General features: G+C 40.6%; 1 protein-coding gene across 2 annotated transcripts; it reads left to right on the forward strand.

Moving 5' to 3' along the window:
• The first annotated feature begins 235 nt into the window (after positions 1-235).
• On the forward strand, positions 236-13917 carry cdc45 (CDC45 cell division cycle 45 homolog (S. cerevisiae)). 2 transcript variants are annotated; one of them, XM_088422106.1, is made up of 19 exons: positions 236-432; positions 520-579; positions 1111-1203; positions 1308-1445; positions 2202-2360; positions 2448-2506; positions 2583-2631; positions 2719-2780; positions 2869-2919; positions 3124-3243; positions 3360-3491; positions 3567-3665; positions 3741-3902; positions 4309-4447; positions 4531-4614; positions 4863-4981; positions 5546-5622; positions 5972-6058; positions 13856-13917. In XM_088422106.1, exons 1-18 carry the CDS (start codon positions 382-384, stop codon positions 6034-6036), a joined length of 1719 nt encoding a protein of 572 aa, XP_088278232.1. In that variant the 5' UTR covers positions 236-381; the 3' UTR covers positions 6037-6058; positions 13856-13917. The 2 variants fall into 2 exon arrangements, with proteins under 2 accessions (XP_088278232.1, XP_088278223.1); XM_088422097.1 differs by lacking the exon at positions 13856-13917 and having other exon boundaries at positions 5972-6282.
• The last annotated feature ends 511 nt before the right edge of the window (positions 13918-14428 follow it).

Raw genomic sequence — 14428 nt, forward strand, 5'->3', positions numbered from 1 at the left:
AAAACAAAATTCACATATACCCAAATAAGATAACGAAATGATGATACGCTCCGCTTAAATCACTGGAAGTGGAATTTATCATGCCTTGACCGTTCTAAAGAATGTCGTTTTTTTCGGGGTTATTCTCTATTTTTTCCGGGTTTCGTGAGCGTCACATCCGACGCTCGACGTACGCAAGCTTCGCCTTTCCTGATTGGTTACGTGTGACGCAGCCATTTGGCGCCACATTTCCAACACTGCAAGCAGCTGTCTCTCGCCCGACTCTGGACACGAAACCCAGAAAAAGTCTCTCTTGATGTCATTTTTTTGACATACGCTCCACTTTGCCCCGTCGTTTTCTTGTGGAGTACTATATGCCAGCGTAATTCGTCGCTCTTCAAGATGTTTGTCACGGACATTCGGAAAGAATTTTATGAAGCTGTTGCCAACCAGGTATGTTGTTGAGAGAACCACAACATTAGCTCGCCGGTTAGCTAACGTTTCACTGTGCTTTGCTAACGTTGTCAACCTCTTTTTCAGAGAGTTGCGCTCCTGGTGGCGTCGGATATTGATGCTCTTTGTGCCTGTAAAATCATTCAGGTAAGTTAGTTGTCCTTTGTTTTGGTAAATTTAATTTCGAGGAGTGAGGTTTAATTCTAAGGCACCGCAACAACCGGCGGACATTTAATGTCTCTTAAGACGACATTTTCTAAAGATGTGACTTGTTTACACTTTAGTTTGTAAGCACATACACACACGTACGCACGGACAAACACACTAGTCATTTTTCGGTCTCTCACATTTGACTGGAGTCACGCTTAAAATACTTAACTCACGACGTACCACACTACGTAACAAACACCAAAATACAATTGCGTAGTAAGCCCAAGAGTGCATCAAAAACGAGTAAGAGGATTTGTTTCCAAATAACATCGTTAGTATTATGCATATGCCACTTGCACATTGAAAAGGTCTACTTAACGATTTAAGACCTGACTTGGACCTCGTTGATGTTGACAATCGCAGTTATATGTTTATCATCACCTCAGTAGTTTTTTAAATGATAGTTGTCCACGACCCACTTTTGGGTCCTGACCCAAATCACTGTGTTATTGTTTTGTTTTTTCTCAGGCCTTGTTCCACTGCGACCACGTTCAGTATACCCTTGTACCAGTGATGGGATGGCAGGACCTAGGTACTGCTTTCCTCGAACAAAAAGACCAGGTATGAAGCTCTTCAGACGATAAATGACTTGATATCAATATTATTTCTTGATGAGACTCATTTGTTTACAATATTTTCAGTTGATTTATTTCTTTTTGTTGTAGTTTAATTACTTTGTCCTAATCAACTGCGGTGCCAACGTTAATCTCCTTGAGATGCTGCAGCCGGACGATGACGCCATCTTCTTCATTTGTGACACTCACCGGCCTGTAGATGTGGTTAATGTCTACAACGACACACAGGTTATTTTTTTTTCTGTGCTGCCCGACCTTTTTTACACACTTCCAAAGAAAAATGACACAGAAATAGGGAATTATCACTCATCTGGGATCAGGTCGCAGGGGCTACAACCAGTCGGAATACAGATTTATGGCACCATCTACTCCGCCACTTCCTGGAAGAGCATTTAACTGCTCTGTTAGTATGTGTCACTGACATAGATGAGAATATATATATTTTTTTTTATCCATTGATTTTCGGATTAAATAAGTGAAATGCCTTAATTCCTGCGACACTCATGAAGATCTATTTTGGCCCACTTGATTTACCATCCACCCCCCTCGTCACACTTATGCTCTGAATGAAGCAAATAACTGAATTTCTTCATGGATGTGCTGCTTGAAGGGAAAATTCATAATTTGGGCATGAAATAACAGCTTGTGACACAAGTCCTGGAACCTTTCTGACACACTTTGGCCCTGTCATCGCCTGAAGATCTATAGGTTGTCCCCTTTTTGTCCAAAGTCAGCTGCAATAAGATCCACCTCGCCTAATTGGAATAAGCAGTGTAGAAAATAAAAAGTCCAAGATTGAATTTACTGCGTTTGGCTGGCAACCAGTTCAGGGTGTCTCCCGCCTATTGCCCGAAGTCAGCTGGGATAGGCACCAGCAAGCCTGCCACCCTTGTGAGGATAAGCAGCTTTAGAAAATGGATGGATGGAAGATTGAATTTATTGGTTCTTATTCTTAACTTCTCCATTTTTTTTCTTTATCTGAAGATAAAACTGCTGATAAAACAAGATGATGACTTGGGTGTGCCATCCTATGACGAAATATTTCGAGACGATGAAGAGGAGGAAGATGAGGAGGGAGGTGACTCTGGAAATGAAAGCGCCGAAGGCTCAGAGCCGTCTGGAAAGCGGAGGAGATTTGATGAGGTATGGCCTTTTACTGTATAACAAGCATAAGAAATGCAAAGTCAAATAGAAACTGTGTTTCATGCCAAGTATTTCTTTTAAATCCAGGGGGCAGTCGAAAGGAGAATTGAGAGACAGCGTGAAAAGCGGGAGTGGGAAGCACGAAGGTGAACCATCCTTTTCAAATCAAATTGTTTGCTCTTGGTGCATGATATTTGCATTTGCACTTTGCTTTAATCACAGGAGGGAAATTTTGTTTGACTACGAGCAGTACGAATACCACGGAACATCCGTGAGTGAACAGTTTTTTTTTAAATACTACTTGAGGAAAATACTCTTTGAGAAATAATGCAATCGTTGATTATCTTTTCTGTGTTAGGCAGCCATGATGTTTTTCGAACTTGCGTGGGTGTTGACTAAAGACACAAAAGATATGCTCTGGTAAGCGCCCTTATTTTTCTCTTACTCACAAATAGTACTGTGCAGACATTTGTTTTATTTGTTTGGTTTTATTTTGTTTTTTTTTCAGGTGGGCTGTTATTGGGCTGACTGATCAGTGGGTTCACGATAAAATCACACAGTGAGAAATGATCATCACTCTAATATCAACCATCTTCTGTAGCATCAGAGTTATTTGTTTGAATTATTTTGTGTGTTTTGATTTAGTAAACCAGTTTCTTAGTTGGTAGCAGAAATGTATCTAAAGATTTCTACACACAATTTTGACGTGCGTACATATTAGTGCTGAATGTTGTGTTGAAACATATTCTGTTGTGTCCGTTAGTATGAAGTATATAACCGACATCGCCACCATGCAGCGGCACGTCTCTCGACATAACCATCGAAACGAGGATGAGGAAAACTCTCTTTCCATCGACTGCATGAGGATCTCCTTTGAGTACGAGTATCCTTGTCATCTGTAGGCATATTACAAGTTCCATATATTGCTTCAGCTTGTCCCACCAGTTGTCTTGTTGAAGCTTTTTTTGTCGTACCTCGTTTCTTAATCTACTGGTTCAGCCTGCGTCTGACCCTCTACCAGCACTGGTCTCTTTACGAGAGCATCAGTAATTCATGTTACACCTCTTGCCACTTCAAGCTGTGGACGTTAAACGGCCAGAAGAAACTGCAGGAGTTCCTGGCTGACATGGGGTAAGAGTAGACCAGGAAATGCAGATAAGCTTGAAAAGTGAATATTGGTTTATTGTAGGTGGTCTTTCATACCAGGTTGCCTCTGAAGCAAGTGCGCCAAAAGTTCACCTCCATGGACATGGCCATCAAAGAGAACCTGCGGGAAGTCATCGAGGAGTCTGCCAATAAATACGGGTGTTGTGGATGTCACCGACTGATTGACTGTCACTGACTAATGATGGATTCATTGACAATTTTGTTCTCTGACAGAATGAAAGACATCCGCATTCAGACATTTGGTGTCCACTTTGGCTTCAAGAACCGTTTCCTGGCCAGCGACATGGTGCACGCTACCACTGCTCTACTTGAGAGCACAGACAAAGACGAGAACGAGACAGACAACTTCATCAAGGCTCTAGACTCTCTTTCAAGGTGTGACCTTAAAATGGGGGTTCCGGGGTGGTTTACAAAGGAGCTTTTAATGGCGACGTAACCCGAATTTGTTGCAAGTTGCAACGCGTTATAGTCCAAGAATAATCTATCACGCAGTAATCAAGTTAGAACTACATCGTTTCTTGTGCACAAAATGGCGGGACCATTGTAAATCGTGATACTCTACTTTTTTCAATGTGTTAACCTTTTAAAGGTAGTATTTGCAGTCTTGAAACTGCAAGGAAGACTAGAAGTTATTTCTCAATAATAACTCATAGTAGTAATGTCAGTCCGTACAATTTTAACATGCAAAGACAAAAAGTCCCCCCCCCCCCCCCCATTACCATACAACATACTCTAACTTTAAGTCAACTGGCCCACCTCCATCACCTGTTCTCTTTTTAAGGAGCAACCTGGAACGTCTTCATTCAGGCTTGGAGCTGGCCAAAAAGAAGCTAATGGCAATCCAACAGACTGTCGCCAGCTGCATCTGCACCAACCTTATCTTGTCCCAAGGACCATTCCTTTACTGCTACCTCATGGAGGTGCACATGCCCCAACATCATGCGTGGGATTGTTTTTTTAGCTTCACATGTTGCTCAGTTGAATAATTGTGCTTCTTATACAGGGCACCCCAGACGTCAAGCTCTTTTCAAAGCCAATGGCCTTGACTTTGCTCTCCAAATACCTCCTGAAAGCATTCATCCAATCAGTGAGTTTGTTAGGAAAGAAAATATATGTGTTTGATTGATGTTAGCTTAACCTCGATAATTTTAAACTAAATGAAAGATCAAGTTCAACTTTTTTAGTATTGAATTTCAAGAATCTGTATTGCCAGAGGACTTTAAAGCTTAGTGAAACGTAATGATTACTTACTTAGTTCCAAATTGTAAAACTTTACACGTGTTTTCATGTGTGATGAAATGAAATGTTTTTCTTCATGTTGTGTTTATTTGCCAGACAAGAAATAAGCGGTGCAGACTGCTTCCGCTCATCATGGCTGCCCCTAAAGATCTCGAGAACGGAACTGTCCTTGTCCTGGGAATCCCACCTGAGACTGAAACATCTGACAAAAAGAAGTGCGTTCATACCGTTTTGTGGGAGCATTTTGTCTGTTTTATTTATACTCACTGTCGTTGGCAACACAGCATCATAGTGATTGACCAGTGGTGGATAGTAACGAGCAACATTTATCTGGTTATATATACTCAAGTAAATTTGGATAAATTGAGTAGTTTTATTTGCAAAAATCCATTCAGAAAGATGGAAAGTTAAGTTTCTTGCGACTGGATTTGTCTTCATATATTTTACTAAGATAAATTCACTGTTCTTGTAGTTAAAGTGCTATTGTTTGTTAATTGGCTAATCCCTGATTTAAGTGTTTGTCTTATTTGTGTTCATGCGACATAAATTTAGCTGAATAGTCTTACTCAGTAAAGTATTTTATTTTGCGTTATTTTATTGTTGCAAAAAAGCAGTACTCATCAGTACAATTTTTTGCTTCTAAGCCCCCCCCTGATAGTGACTTTTAATCTCATTTATTACAAAATGAAGTCCCATCATTTGATAAGGATTATCTTTGTAAAATAGTTCAATTATCAGTTGGTGCTTTACTCTGATTAAAAACTTCACTCTCGCTTTAGTTTTTTTGGCAGAGCTTTTGAGAAAGCTGCAGAGAGCACCAGCTCCAGAACGCTACGTGACCACTTTGACACGTCCAGTAAGTTGAAAACCATCATTTCCAAAAGTGTAATCTGTTTGCTAAAGACGGTGCAAAGGCTTTATCTTCTGTGTGGCCGCATGGGGGCATGATTGTCTTCATTACAAGGAGGAAGCCAACGTTAAAAATCCAGCAAAGAGGTGTGAACTTGAAGCCCTGCGGCTTAATAGAAATATGACCGGAATTTTGCGGCGTTTTTGCAAAAATGTTCTATGGCCAACACTTGTTTTCCCTCCAGCAAGTTTTCGTCTCGTTTTTTGCAAGCTATCAAATAAACGTGCAATTTACGAAATGGTTCATAGAAATGTACAAACAGATGTGACAGTTTATTAATGTGTTTCTTGTGCAGTTATTGAACTGAAGATGGAAGACCGCAGCAAGTTCCTGGATGCACTCATAACCCTTCTGTCCTGAGGCATCTCTGCGCAGAATGAATGTGAGTCTGACTGAGAATACTGAACAGTACTTCTTAGAGCAGCACCGAAATGAGTTTTACATTCATGGCGTTGTTGTTGTTGTTTTATTTCGTACTTAATGTTTTTAATCCATTTATGTGTATATTGTACAGTCGCTTTTAAATCTGTTAATGTTTTAATTTCAGTTGTTTTATTCATGTCTATGTGTCAGACTTTTCATCAGGTGTTGCAATTTATGCATGTTAATAAATCCCAAGGTCTTAATTAAAAAAGTGGCCCCTAAGTATTTCACTCGTGTTGTTTCAGCCATCTATATTCCTTTTTAAAACAAAACCGTGGTCCTCCATCTTCACTATTGCACCAATGTAAAATCATTAACAGTTAAATGCTTTTAAGGCATCTCATCATTTTCCTTGATCACAAATAAAGAGCTAGTGAAATGGAATGAACTTGATCTAAGCTCAGCTGAAGACGAACATGCATCTTTGGTGTACACTGGAGCGAGAATGCAGGTCAGGTGTCCTGGTGGTGATTTGCCGTCGGCCCACAGCACCACTTGAAAGACATGTTGTGGGTGTATAGGGGCCTCCGGCTGTAAGACTGGTACATTGCTTAATGCTCATCCATATGGTTGCGACGGAAAGATCTGCATAGTGCTGATCATGGGAGCCACTACTCCTTGTGTATTATATTCTACATTCACAAAAAAATGGGACGATTTGACGCCGTTAGAACAGAATTGACTAACAATATTTTCATCTGCGTTGTAGATTGATATAGTGACTTAGACATTGTGCTGTATATTACTGTGTTTTAACTCATGCTCAGCTAAATATGGTAACTTAAAGGCAGCTCTTGCCCCCCTTTTATTTTTTTGCAAAGCCTTTCCCAAGGAAAGAGAAAACCTTTCACCTCCCCACTCGTCACACCGAATATTATAAAAAATTATAAAATTGTATGATTATACCAAAAACTATCATTTTTAACCTTAACAAAACAAAAAACACAATATGAGTTAACTTCGAAATGTTTTTTACAGCATTTAAAAAAAGTTACAGAAAAAACAAGTGCATCAAAATACCTGAAAAAAAAACAAAAGATGCCAATCCTTATTTGACTGCAATTACACTTTACATGGCAAAAACAAAGACTTTTTTTTCCAGGGGTCAAAAAGACCGCTTTAAGGAGACAAGTCCCCTTAATTATGATGCTGCAGTTTGACACAGTTGCAAGTTTTTGCAAATTTTGTGGAGTTCAGAGAAGACTTAGGAGTAAAAGGACCTGCATGTGTCAATGTCAAACTAGGGATCATGGGTCACCATCTGATGAGACTTTAGCTCAGAGAGCCACTAAAGCACGGACTCTCGAAGTGGAGCACCAAAACAAAAAAATAGGACTAGGCAAACTTGACAACAAATTGCTTCCTGTTTCCTCCTTTAAGCATATATCCTGCATTTGCAACTAAACATATTTTAATACATTGCAAATCTTCACCTTCTCTTGATACAGTTTAGACAGTTATTAAAGTTGATTAAAGTCGTGTCAGCTTGTAAATCACAAGTGTTGAGTTTAATGTTAAATGATCTAGATGTACTTAATTTTATGGCCAGTGAGTGCGTGTCCTGCAGATCACCCACTGGTCATCTATTCCACGACCGTTTACATGTGTAATGATGCTGTTTACACAATCTCGCTGTAGTGATGTGCAGTCTAAGATATTTAAACGTTTATCTCCACCAACATAATTACGTATATTTACACTTGAATGGCTCATTAGTGCCCTCCGCCTTACTCTCTTGCATCTAATTTTGGTCCTTCCCTTTCGGGACAGTTTAGTGTAGACCAGTCTGCTTGAAATGAGGAGGAGGAGGAGGACTCGACAGTAGAACATACAGCACATACAGTAGAAGAGTATCTTACAATAAAAACAACCACGCAAAGCCAGTAGTTTGCCAAAATACCAACAATATGCAAATGTATCCTATCAAAAATGAAAAACAATCGTCAACATAGTTACAGTAATTCAACATCCATCTGTTTGCCAAATCATGTGGCCGTCTGGCTACTGCCATCAATCATTTTGCGTCTACACACCCTCCCACCTCCCACTCCTCTTTTCCATACACCTCTGCCGATGAGGGGCCACTGCCCTTTCCGCCACTCTGCATGTGAGGAATGTGGCATGCAGCGCATGCATGCACACACACACATACACACACTTGGTGGAAATAGACCCTCACAAGGCATGATCATGGAGTGATCTGGGCAGGCCTCGCAGACTGTCCTGTTGCTTTTAGTGGGAGGGGACTTTGCTTGCTGTAAGTGTGTTTAGGAAGATGAATATGAAGTTCAGTGAAAAGGTCTCAAAGGCACCTTTTGCGAAATGGACTCAGGCCATAGTTTTTACGACATTAACTGCTGTTCTGCCTCTATGTGCAAATGTAAGATTGACAGGAAATATGACTATAAAGGCACAAAATTGCACTTTTAAAACTGGTGGCCCAAAAGTAACACCCATGTTTTTTGTTTGTTTTTAATACCCACTGCATTGAGTTTGTGTCCTAGCATGTTGAATTACGATTTTGATCCAACAAGAGGTAAAAAGTAGGGCCGGACTGAGTAATTGTTTGGCAGATTAAATCGTCCGACTATATTCTTACAAGCTGACACAAATGGCTGATATTTGCATGTTATTTTCACTTTTTGTCTTCATGTATTCTAACCATTTACAGAAGTTGTATACAAGTATCACTGGTGTCAGTATTTATTCTACATACTGTAAATCCATACGTCCAAACAAAGCTTTTTTTTGTTTTGTTTTTTTATATAAGCAGTGCTTAGGTGACTAATGCAAGGAAGTTGTGCAAAGACCTGAATGTCACTATTTGACTCATACTTAAAGTCAACGATTGCTTGAGGGAAAAAAAAAAAACAAAACAAAACTGAAAATCCAGTTCAACAAATTAATCATTTTTTTTAAACAATACAGTATATTTATTGTTGACCCCTGCTCTTTGCGGGTAATAGGTATCAGCACAGCCCATGAATTGTGAACATCTTCATTGCCCATACCTAGTGAAAAGCATTGAAAGGAAACAAATGCTATTTTATTGGTTAACATTTCTAAAACCTAATAGGCCAATTAATCTGTCTTCAATGTTTTTCTGCCAAAAATCGGCATTGGCCTAAGAAAAAAAACAAAACACTACCAGTTGGGCCCAAGTAAAAAGTACCCTTACTGATTATGTAAGACTACCAACAAATGGGTTGCCAGGTTATCAGTATAGCTGTTGCTCTACAAAATAATGCAAATTTTACTGCCAACATTTTTTAAGAGGAAGAAGCTACTTTTTGCCGTCAGAGAGCACCGTGGCAAATCACTCACATGATATGTTTGGTTTTGTACCGGAAGCCCCTTTTAATATCCACCCATTTTCCATGGGTGCGCCTTCCACTCTGTGTACTATTTGAATCTTAATGTTAAGTGTCTATGTGTCCATAGTCAGAACAATCCAGCTGTCAAGTGTAAAATTTTCTTCCAACTTTAGTACGTCACAGAACTGATAAACATGCCAACCATCTTCAACTCTTCAGCCCAATCTGGTGGGTCAAACTAATACCCAATTTTGGGTAAAAATTACTTAATCTGCTCAAAATCCACAGCTACCCAGTATTTTTTTGGGATATAGGAATTTCCAATATAGCAAAAGACGCTTTAAGGGCACCCTCACGCAGGTATTTGATACCTTCCCCAATAGTTGCCTTCCTAGAGATCCTAGAGGCGACGCGCAAGTAAAACCAAAACAATTCAAAAGCTTAATTCGATCAAAGCCACTGTCAGCTTCATACCAACCTGTCAGCACCCCTTGATGGCCTTAGTGAACTTTAACCCCCTCGAGCCCCCTCACTGTCAGCTTGTCATTCTCTGGGATGAACTATTGTCTACTTGGAGTCACAATAAATCTGTGTGAACTGCAAGGAAAGTCTTCCATTTGGTCCAGATGGACGCAGAGACAGGCTGAAGTATTCTGGGTGTACTGTATAGTGAGACACAATGATTAGTTCAGTAGAGCAGATTAGTAAGTAGAATTTATGCACTAATGTCCTCCCACCACCTGGATTATAGCAAATGTACAGTATGTTTTACGTGTATGTTTTTCACCGCTGATCTGACAGAGCCGCCGCCTGTACTAACATCCTCAACAAGCATCTGCCATGTTGGCATGGCGAGCTGCCGCTCCAATTTATGTTGAAACAATTTGTGCTGAGCGTGCCAAATTGGCAATGCTATGTGATCCTTGCCAGATTTCAGACAGGCCCCCTCTTCATTTCAGCAGTCAGCTGCCATTCAAGTGTGTGTGCGTGTGTGTGTGTGTTTGCACCTGTGCTTCTGATGACTCCGCTATAGGCACGAAAAGAAGTTCACTCCCCACACATTTGAACTCTCCACACTCACATTTTGGAGATAAAACTGTCCGTATATCAGCCGGTTGAAGGAAACTTCTGGAGATTTGTCCACTTCCTTAAATGTTGCCCTAAATATCGTAGTGTTCACTTTATAAATATTAGGACAGACTAAGATTATGTTTAAATTTATGCCTGCCTGCTTTTGCTTCAGGTATGTGCCTTGCACGTGTTTCCCTTCTCTGCTTTTTTTTACGTATGAAAGTATGATCAGACATTAGGGCTTGAGCAGTTAAAGAGTAGTTAAGTACAATAGAGGTGAAATGATAAATCAACAACTAAATTATAAATTAATTGATTTTTAATAATGAATGATTTCTAGGATACCCTTTTTAATTTAAAATTGGAATGTAAGCTTTTGAATAGTAAATTTTAAGTAATTTCTGGAGTCTTCCGTGAAAGCAAAGTGAATTTCTCTGTTGAATCAAAACAAAAACAAATGCTGTTACTAGCGAAAACAAGAATCATAATTTTGGGCTATTTTCTGACATGCTACGGACCAAACCAGTAACTGAATCTTAAATAATTTACGTCAATTTGAAACGATGACATGTTTTTGAATCACAACATAGAAACTAGAAGTTTGCCCAACAAATTGGTTCACAAAAGAATTATGATTCAATTTTGCTATGATTCAGGAGCGATATAAAATGCCAGATGTGATCAAAATAAATAAACAAATAAACATCCACTTTCTGTTAAACATTTACCTGCGCTGAACGTGCATTAGCTCATTTATATAGTCTACTGCTGCTAGTTAGAAGGCATTGTAATGTGTTTGCTCTCAATTGTTTTATGAAGGCGAGCAATAAAAAAGTAACAAAATAACTACTACAGCAACAATCGTCACTCAACTCATTCACTCAGCACGCAAACGGTTAGCCAGTTTGACGGTAACCTGAAATACTCCCACTGCATTCACCAAGCTATCTCAACATTTCAATCTTCACACCTCCCCCAATTTCACAGCGGTCATATTTGCACCTCACATTGGTCGAAAATCAGATGTTGACAGTGATCGTGTATCTACGTGTTTTCGTATTTCATTTCCTGTGAGAAACAGCTTGTGTTTCACTTCACTGCGCTTATGTGTTTGAAACTAGCAAGAGGAGTGGTCAAACATACAAATCAAACTAATTGGGTTCCGCGGTGTGGCCTCACACGTATGCATTTATATACTCTTGCGCCTCTCCCAGTCGCTCGCCCACGTCCCTTCCTGTTTCCCGTTGCACTGTCCGCTTCTCAGGAAGTGCTGGTGTTAGTGGGCCGTGACACAAGCCATGAGTCACACACCATGCAGTAAATCGCTATGAACCTGCAAAGGGGATTTTGGGTCCCCCGCCCCCCTCCCTTCATTGTTTCTCAGACAAACACCTCATGGGGGGTTTCGACTTGTCAGACAATGCTACATTTGTCCTCTATGTTCAACCACCTGCTGACTTTTGGCTTTGCCATTTGTGCGTAAGCTTTCGGCTGTAAGTGCACCTGCTGGTTCCCATGAGGTAATCTGTGAAAACTTCAGCAAAGACTTATTTTTAAGCATATGACTCATCGCAGCCACGGCTACCTGATTAGCCTTAATCTCACTTACTCACTCACCACTTTATTACAGGTACGTCTTAGGAGATAATAGTGCTCGGTTTTGACAGATTGACTTTATACGTGAGTAGTATTTTTGTTTTGCTGCTGTCAAATGTTTTTTTTTTATGGCTTTGGAGCTACGTCTTTTATTCCTTGACAATTTGCACAGATGCTGTGCAATTTGACCATATTGCCATACGGTGAACTCCCACATATTTCACAGGTCAGCATTCACCAATTGACGTATTCACAGACTTGTTTTTTGGAACTCATTCCCTGTTCGCTGAAAAACTCAGCTGTTTCTGTGCACAAGCCAAAGCAAACAAAGTACAGTATTTCTTTGGCACCCATCCTCTGGCATCTTGGTGTCAAGGGTCTGTGTTTACATGAATTGGGAAGTTTGAAGCGCTTTTTTTGCCATTCTGTGGCATCTTGGTGCCAAGAAAACTGTATGTTGAAGTGAGATGAGAAATTAATTTAGTAACGGAGCGCTATATAAACATTTTTACTTTTGGCCGTTTGACCATAGGCCTCAAAGCAACTGTCCATTATGGATGCTGAAAATCACTAGCTTTTGTTTGTAATTATATTAGGTCATCCAAAATGAATCAAAAAGCAGTGTGCCAACAAATTTAGAGATTTCCACTGTTTTGACACAGCTCATTCAATGGTGCAGGTGTATGGAATCTTGTTTCTGATCTATGCGTCAGTCAAACGTAAGGAGGTTTCTCATTGGCTCACGGGCAATCATTAGGGAAGTGACTTAACACGCCTGACCTGAATCACTTTGACTGGGCAAAGGTCATATCATGAGACTACTCTGCTCCCATCCCACAAATTGGACTGTTTGAAAAGCATGCTAGGTGAGGTCAAGTTCAGATACAAACATTTAGAGTGCTACGTCGTGCGCATGAGGATATGCTGTCATTCCATTGGAGAAGCGGTGACAACGTGTAACGTCATCCACTGTAGTCTTTAAAAGCTTTCTAAGTAAACCTCTGCACCATCGTGCTCATTGCGTGCGTGCCAAGTCATGGCAGGAATGTCCGCTGGCCAGTCCTTTTATTAGGACCATCCATATGACCACATTATAGCTTCTGGTCGCCTGGCAACAGCAGGTCCTGTCTGGTTACCACGGAGAATGCCCATTGAGTGATGTCGCTGGCCCTCTTTGCTTTGCCTCCTCTTTGGAATGGGGCCTTTTTTTGTGTGTGTTAAGGTTGCAACCCCCACCACCCAACACACACACTGCCTGCGCTTCATCGGCCTCTCAGTGACCAAAGCCGTGGAACTAACAATGCGACAAAAACAGACCAACCAAGGAAGTGTTTGTGAAGCAGCTGAGTGGGATTGATAACTGAATAAGACTCATCTTTTTGGTGTCTTAGTGTAGTCAGCAGTTATTCCCTCTGGTAGCCAATTGCCTCTTTGCGACAGTAGCCATTATAAAATCAATGTAGCCCACATTATTTTTGTATTCTGACTAGGGGTTTCTTAGCGATCTTAATACGTGATTGAATATGGTTATTTTGTAATGGCATGCGTTGATATAACTTGAGACGTGTATTGACACCAACATAAAACAATAATGGAGTCCTACAGAGAAGTAAAGCTAGTTAGTAGCATCCATCGCTGCGATGGACAATTTAAAAAAAAAAATCTACTTCGGCCATTGCATTGATGGGCAATCGTTTGTTGTATGTATTTTGAAGTTGGTCCTCGCAACACGCCATTGATGGGTGATATGATGTTTGTTGCCTCTTCCTTGGCAGTGCCCACCCAGCAAAGTTACACTGAACCCGACAAGAAGTAGAATTCATCCATCCATCCATTTCCTAGAGCCGCTTATCCTCAGAAGGGCCGCAGGCTTGCTGGTGCCTATCCCAGCTGGCTTCGGGCAGTAGGCGGGGATACCCTGAACTGGTTGCCAGCCAATCGCAGGTCACACAGAGACAAACAACCATTCACACCCAATCAGACCCAAGCACAATTTAGTACATTATGTCCAATACAACTGCCACGCATGTTTCTGGAGTGTGGGAGGAAGCCGCAGAGAACCCACGTGGGCCCAGGGAGAGCATGCAAACTCCACACAGAACGAGTGGCGCAAGGTGGATTTGAACTCTGGTCCCTTTAACTGTGAGGCAGACGTAGCATTCACTGCACCACCGAGCCGCCCAGAAATAGTTTTATTTATTTATAAAATCGATTTGGAAACCCTTCATTTTGATTCTGAATTTTTGTAAATCAGAATGTTGATTCTTTTGTGTAGGCTTTTTTTCAGCACACCTACAATTTAGTAATGCTGCTTCCATGTCATGCTTGCAAAAAATTGGGAGTCTTAT

The sequence above is a fragment of the Hippichthys cyanospilos genome, chromosome 1 (genome assembly GCF_059441005.1).
Source record: "Hippichthys cyanospilos isolate Australia breed blue-spotted pipefish chromosome 1, RoL_Hcya_1.0, whole genome shotgun sequence".
Taxonomy (NCBI): domain Eukaryota; kingdom Metazoa; phylum Chordata; class Actinopteri; order Syngnathiformes; family Syngnathidae; genus Hippichthys; species Hippichthys cyanospilos.

Bases quoted from the DNA above. Each gene is read 5' to 3' on its own strand.
- cdc45 (XM_088422106.1), top strand. From the start codon at position 382: ATGTTTGTCACGGACATTCGGAAAGAATTTTATGAAGCTGTTGCCAAC. The intron at 1,204-1,307 runs GTATGAAGCTCT...TTTTTGTTGTAG, and splicing joins TCCTCGAACAAAAAGACCAG to TTTAATTACTTTGTCCTAAT. The intron at 2,507-2,582 runs GTGAACCATCCT...CTTTAATCACAG, and splicing joins CGGGAGTGGGAAGCACGAAG to GAGGGAAATTTTGTTTGACT.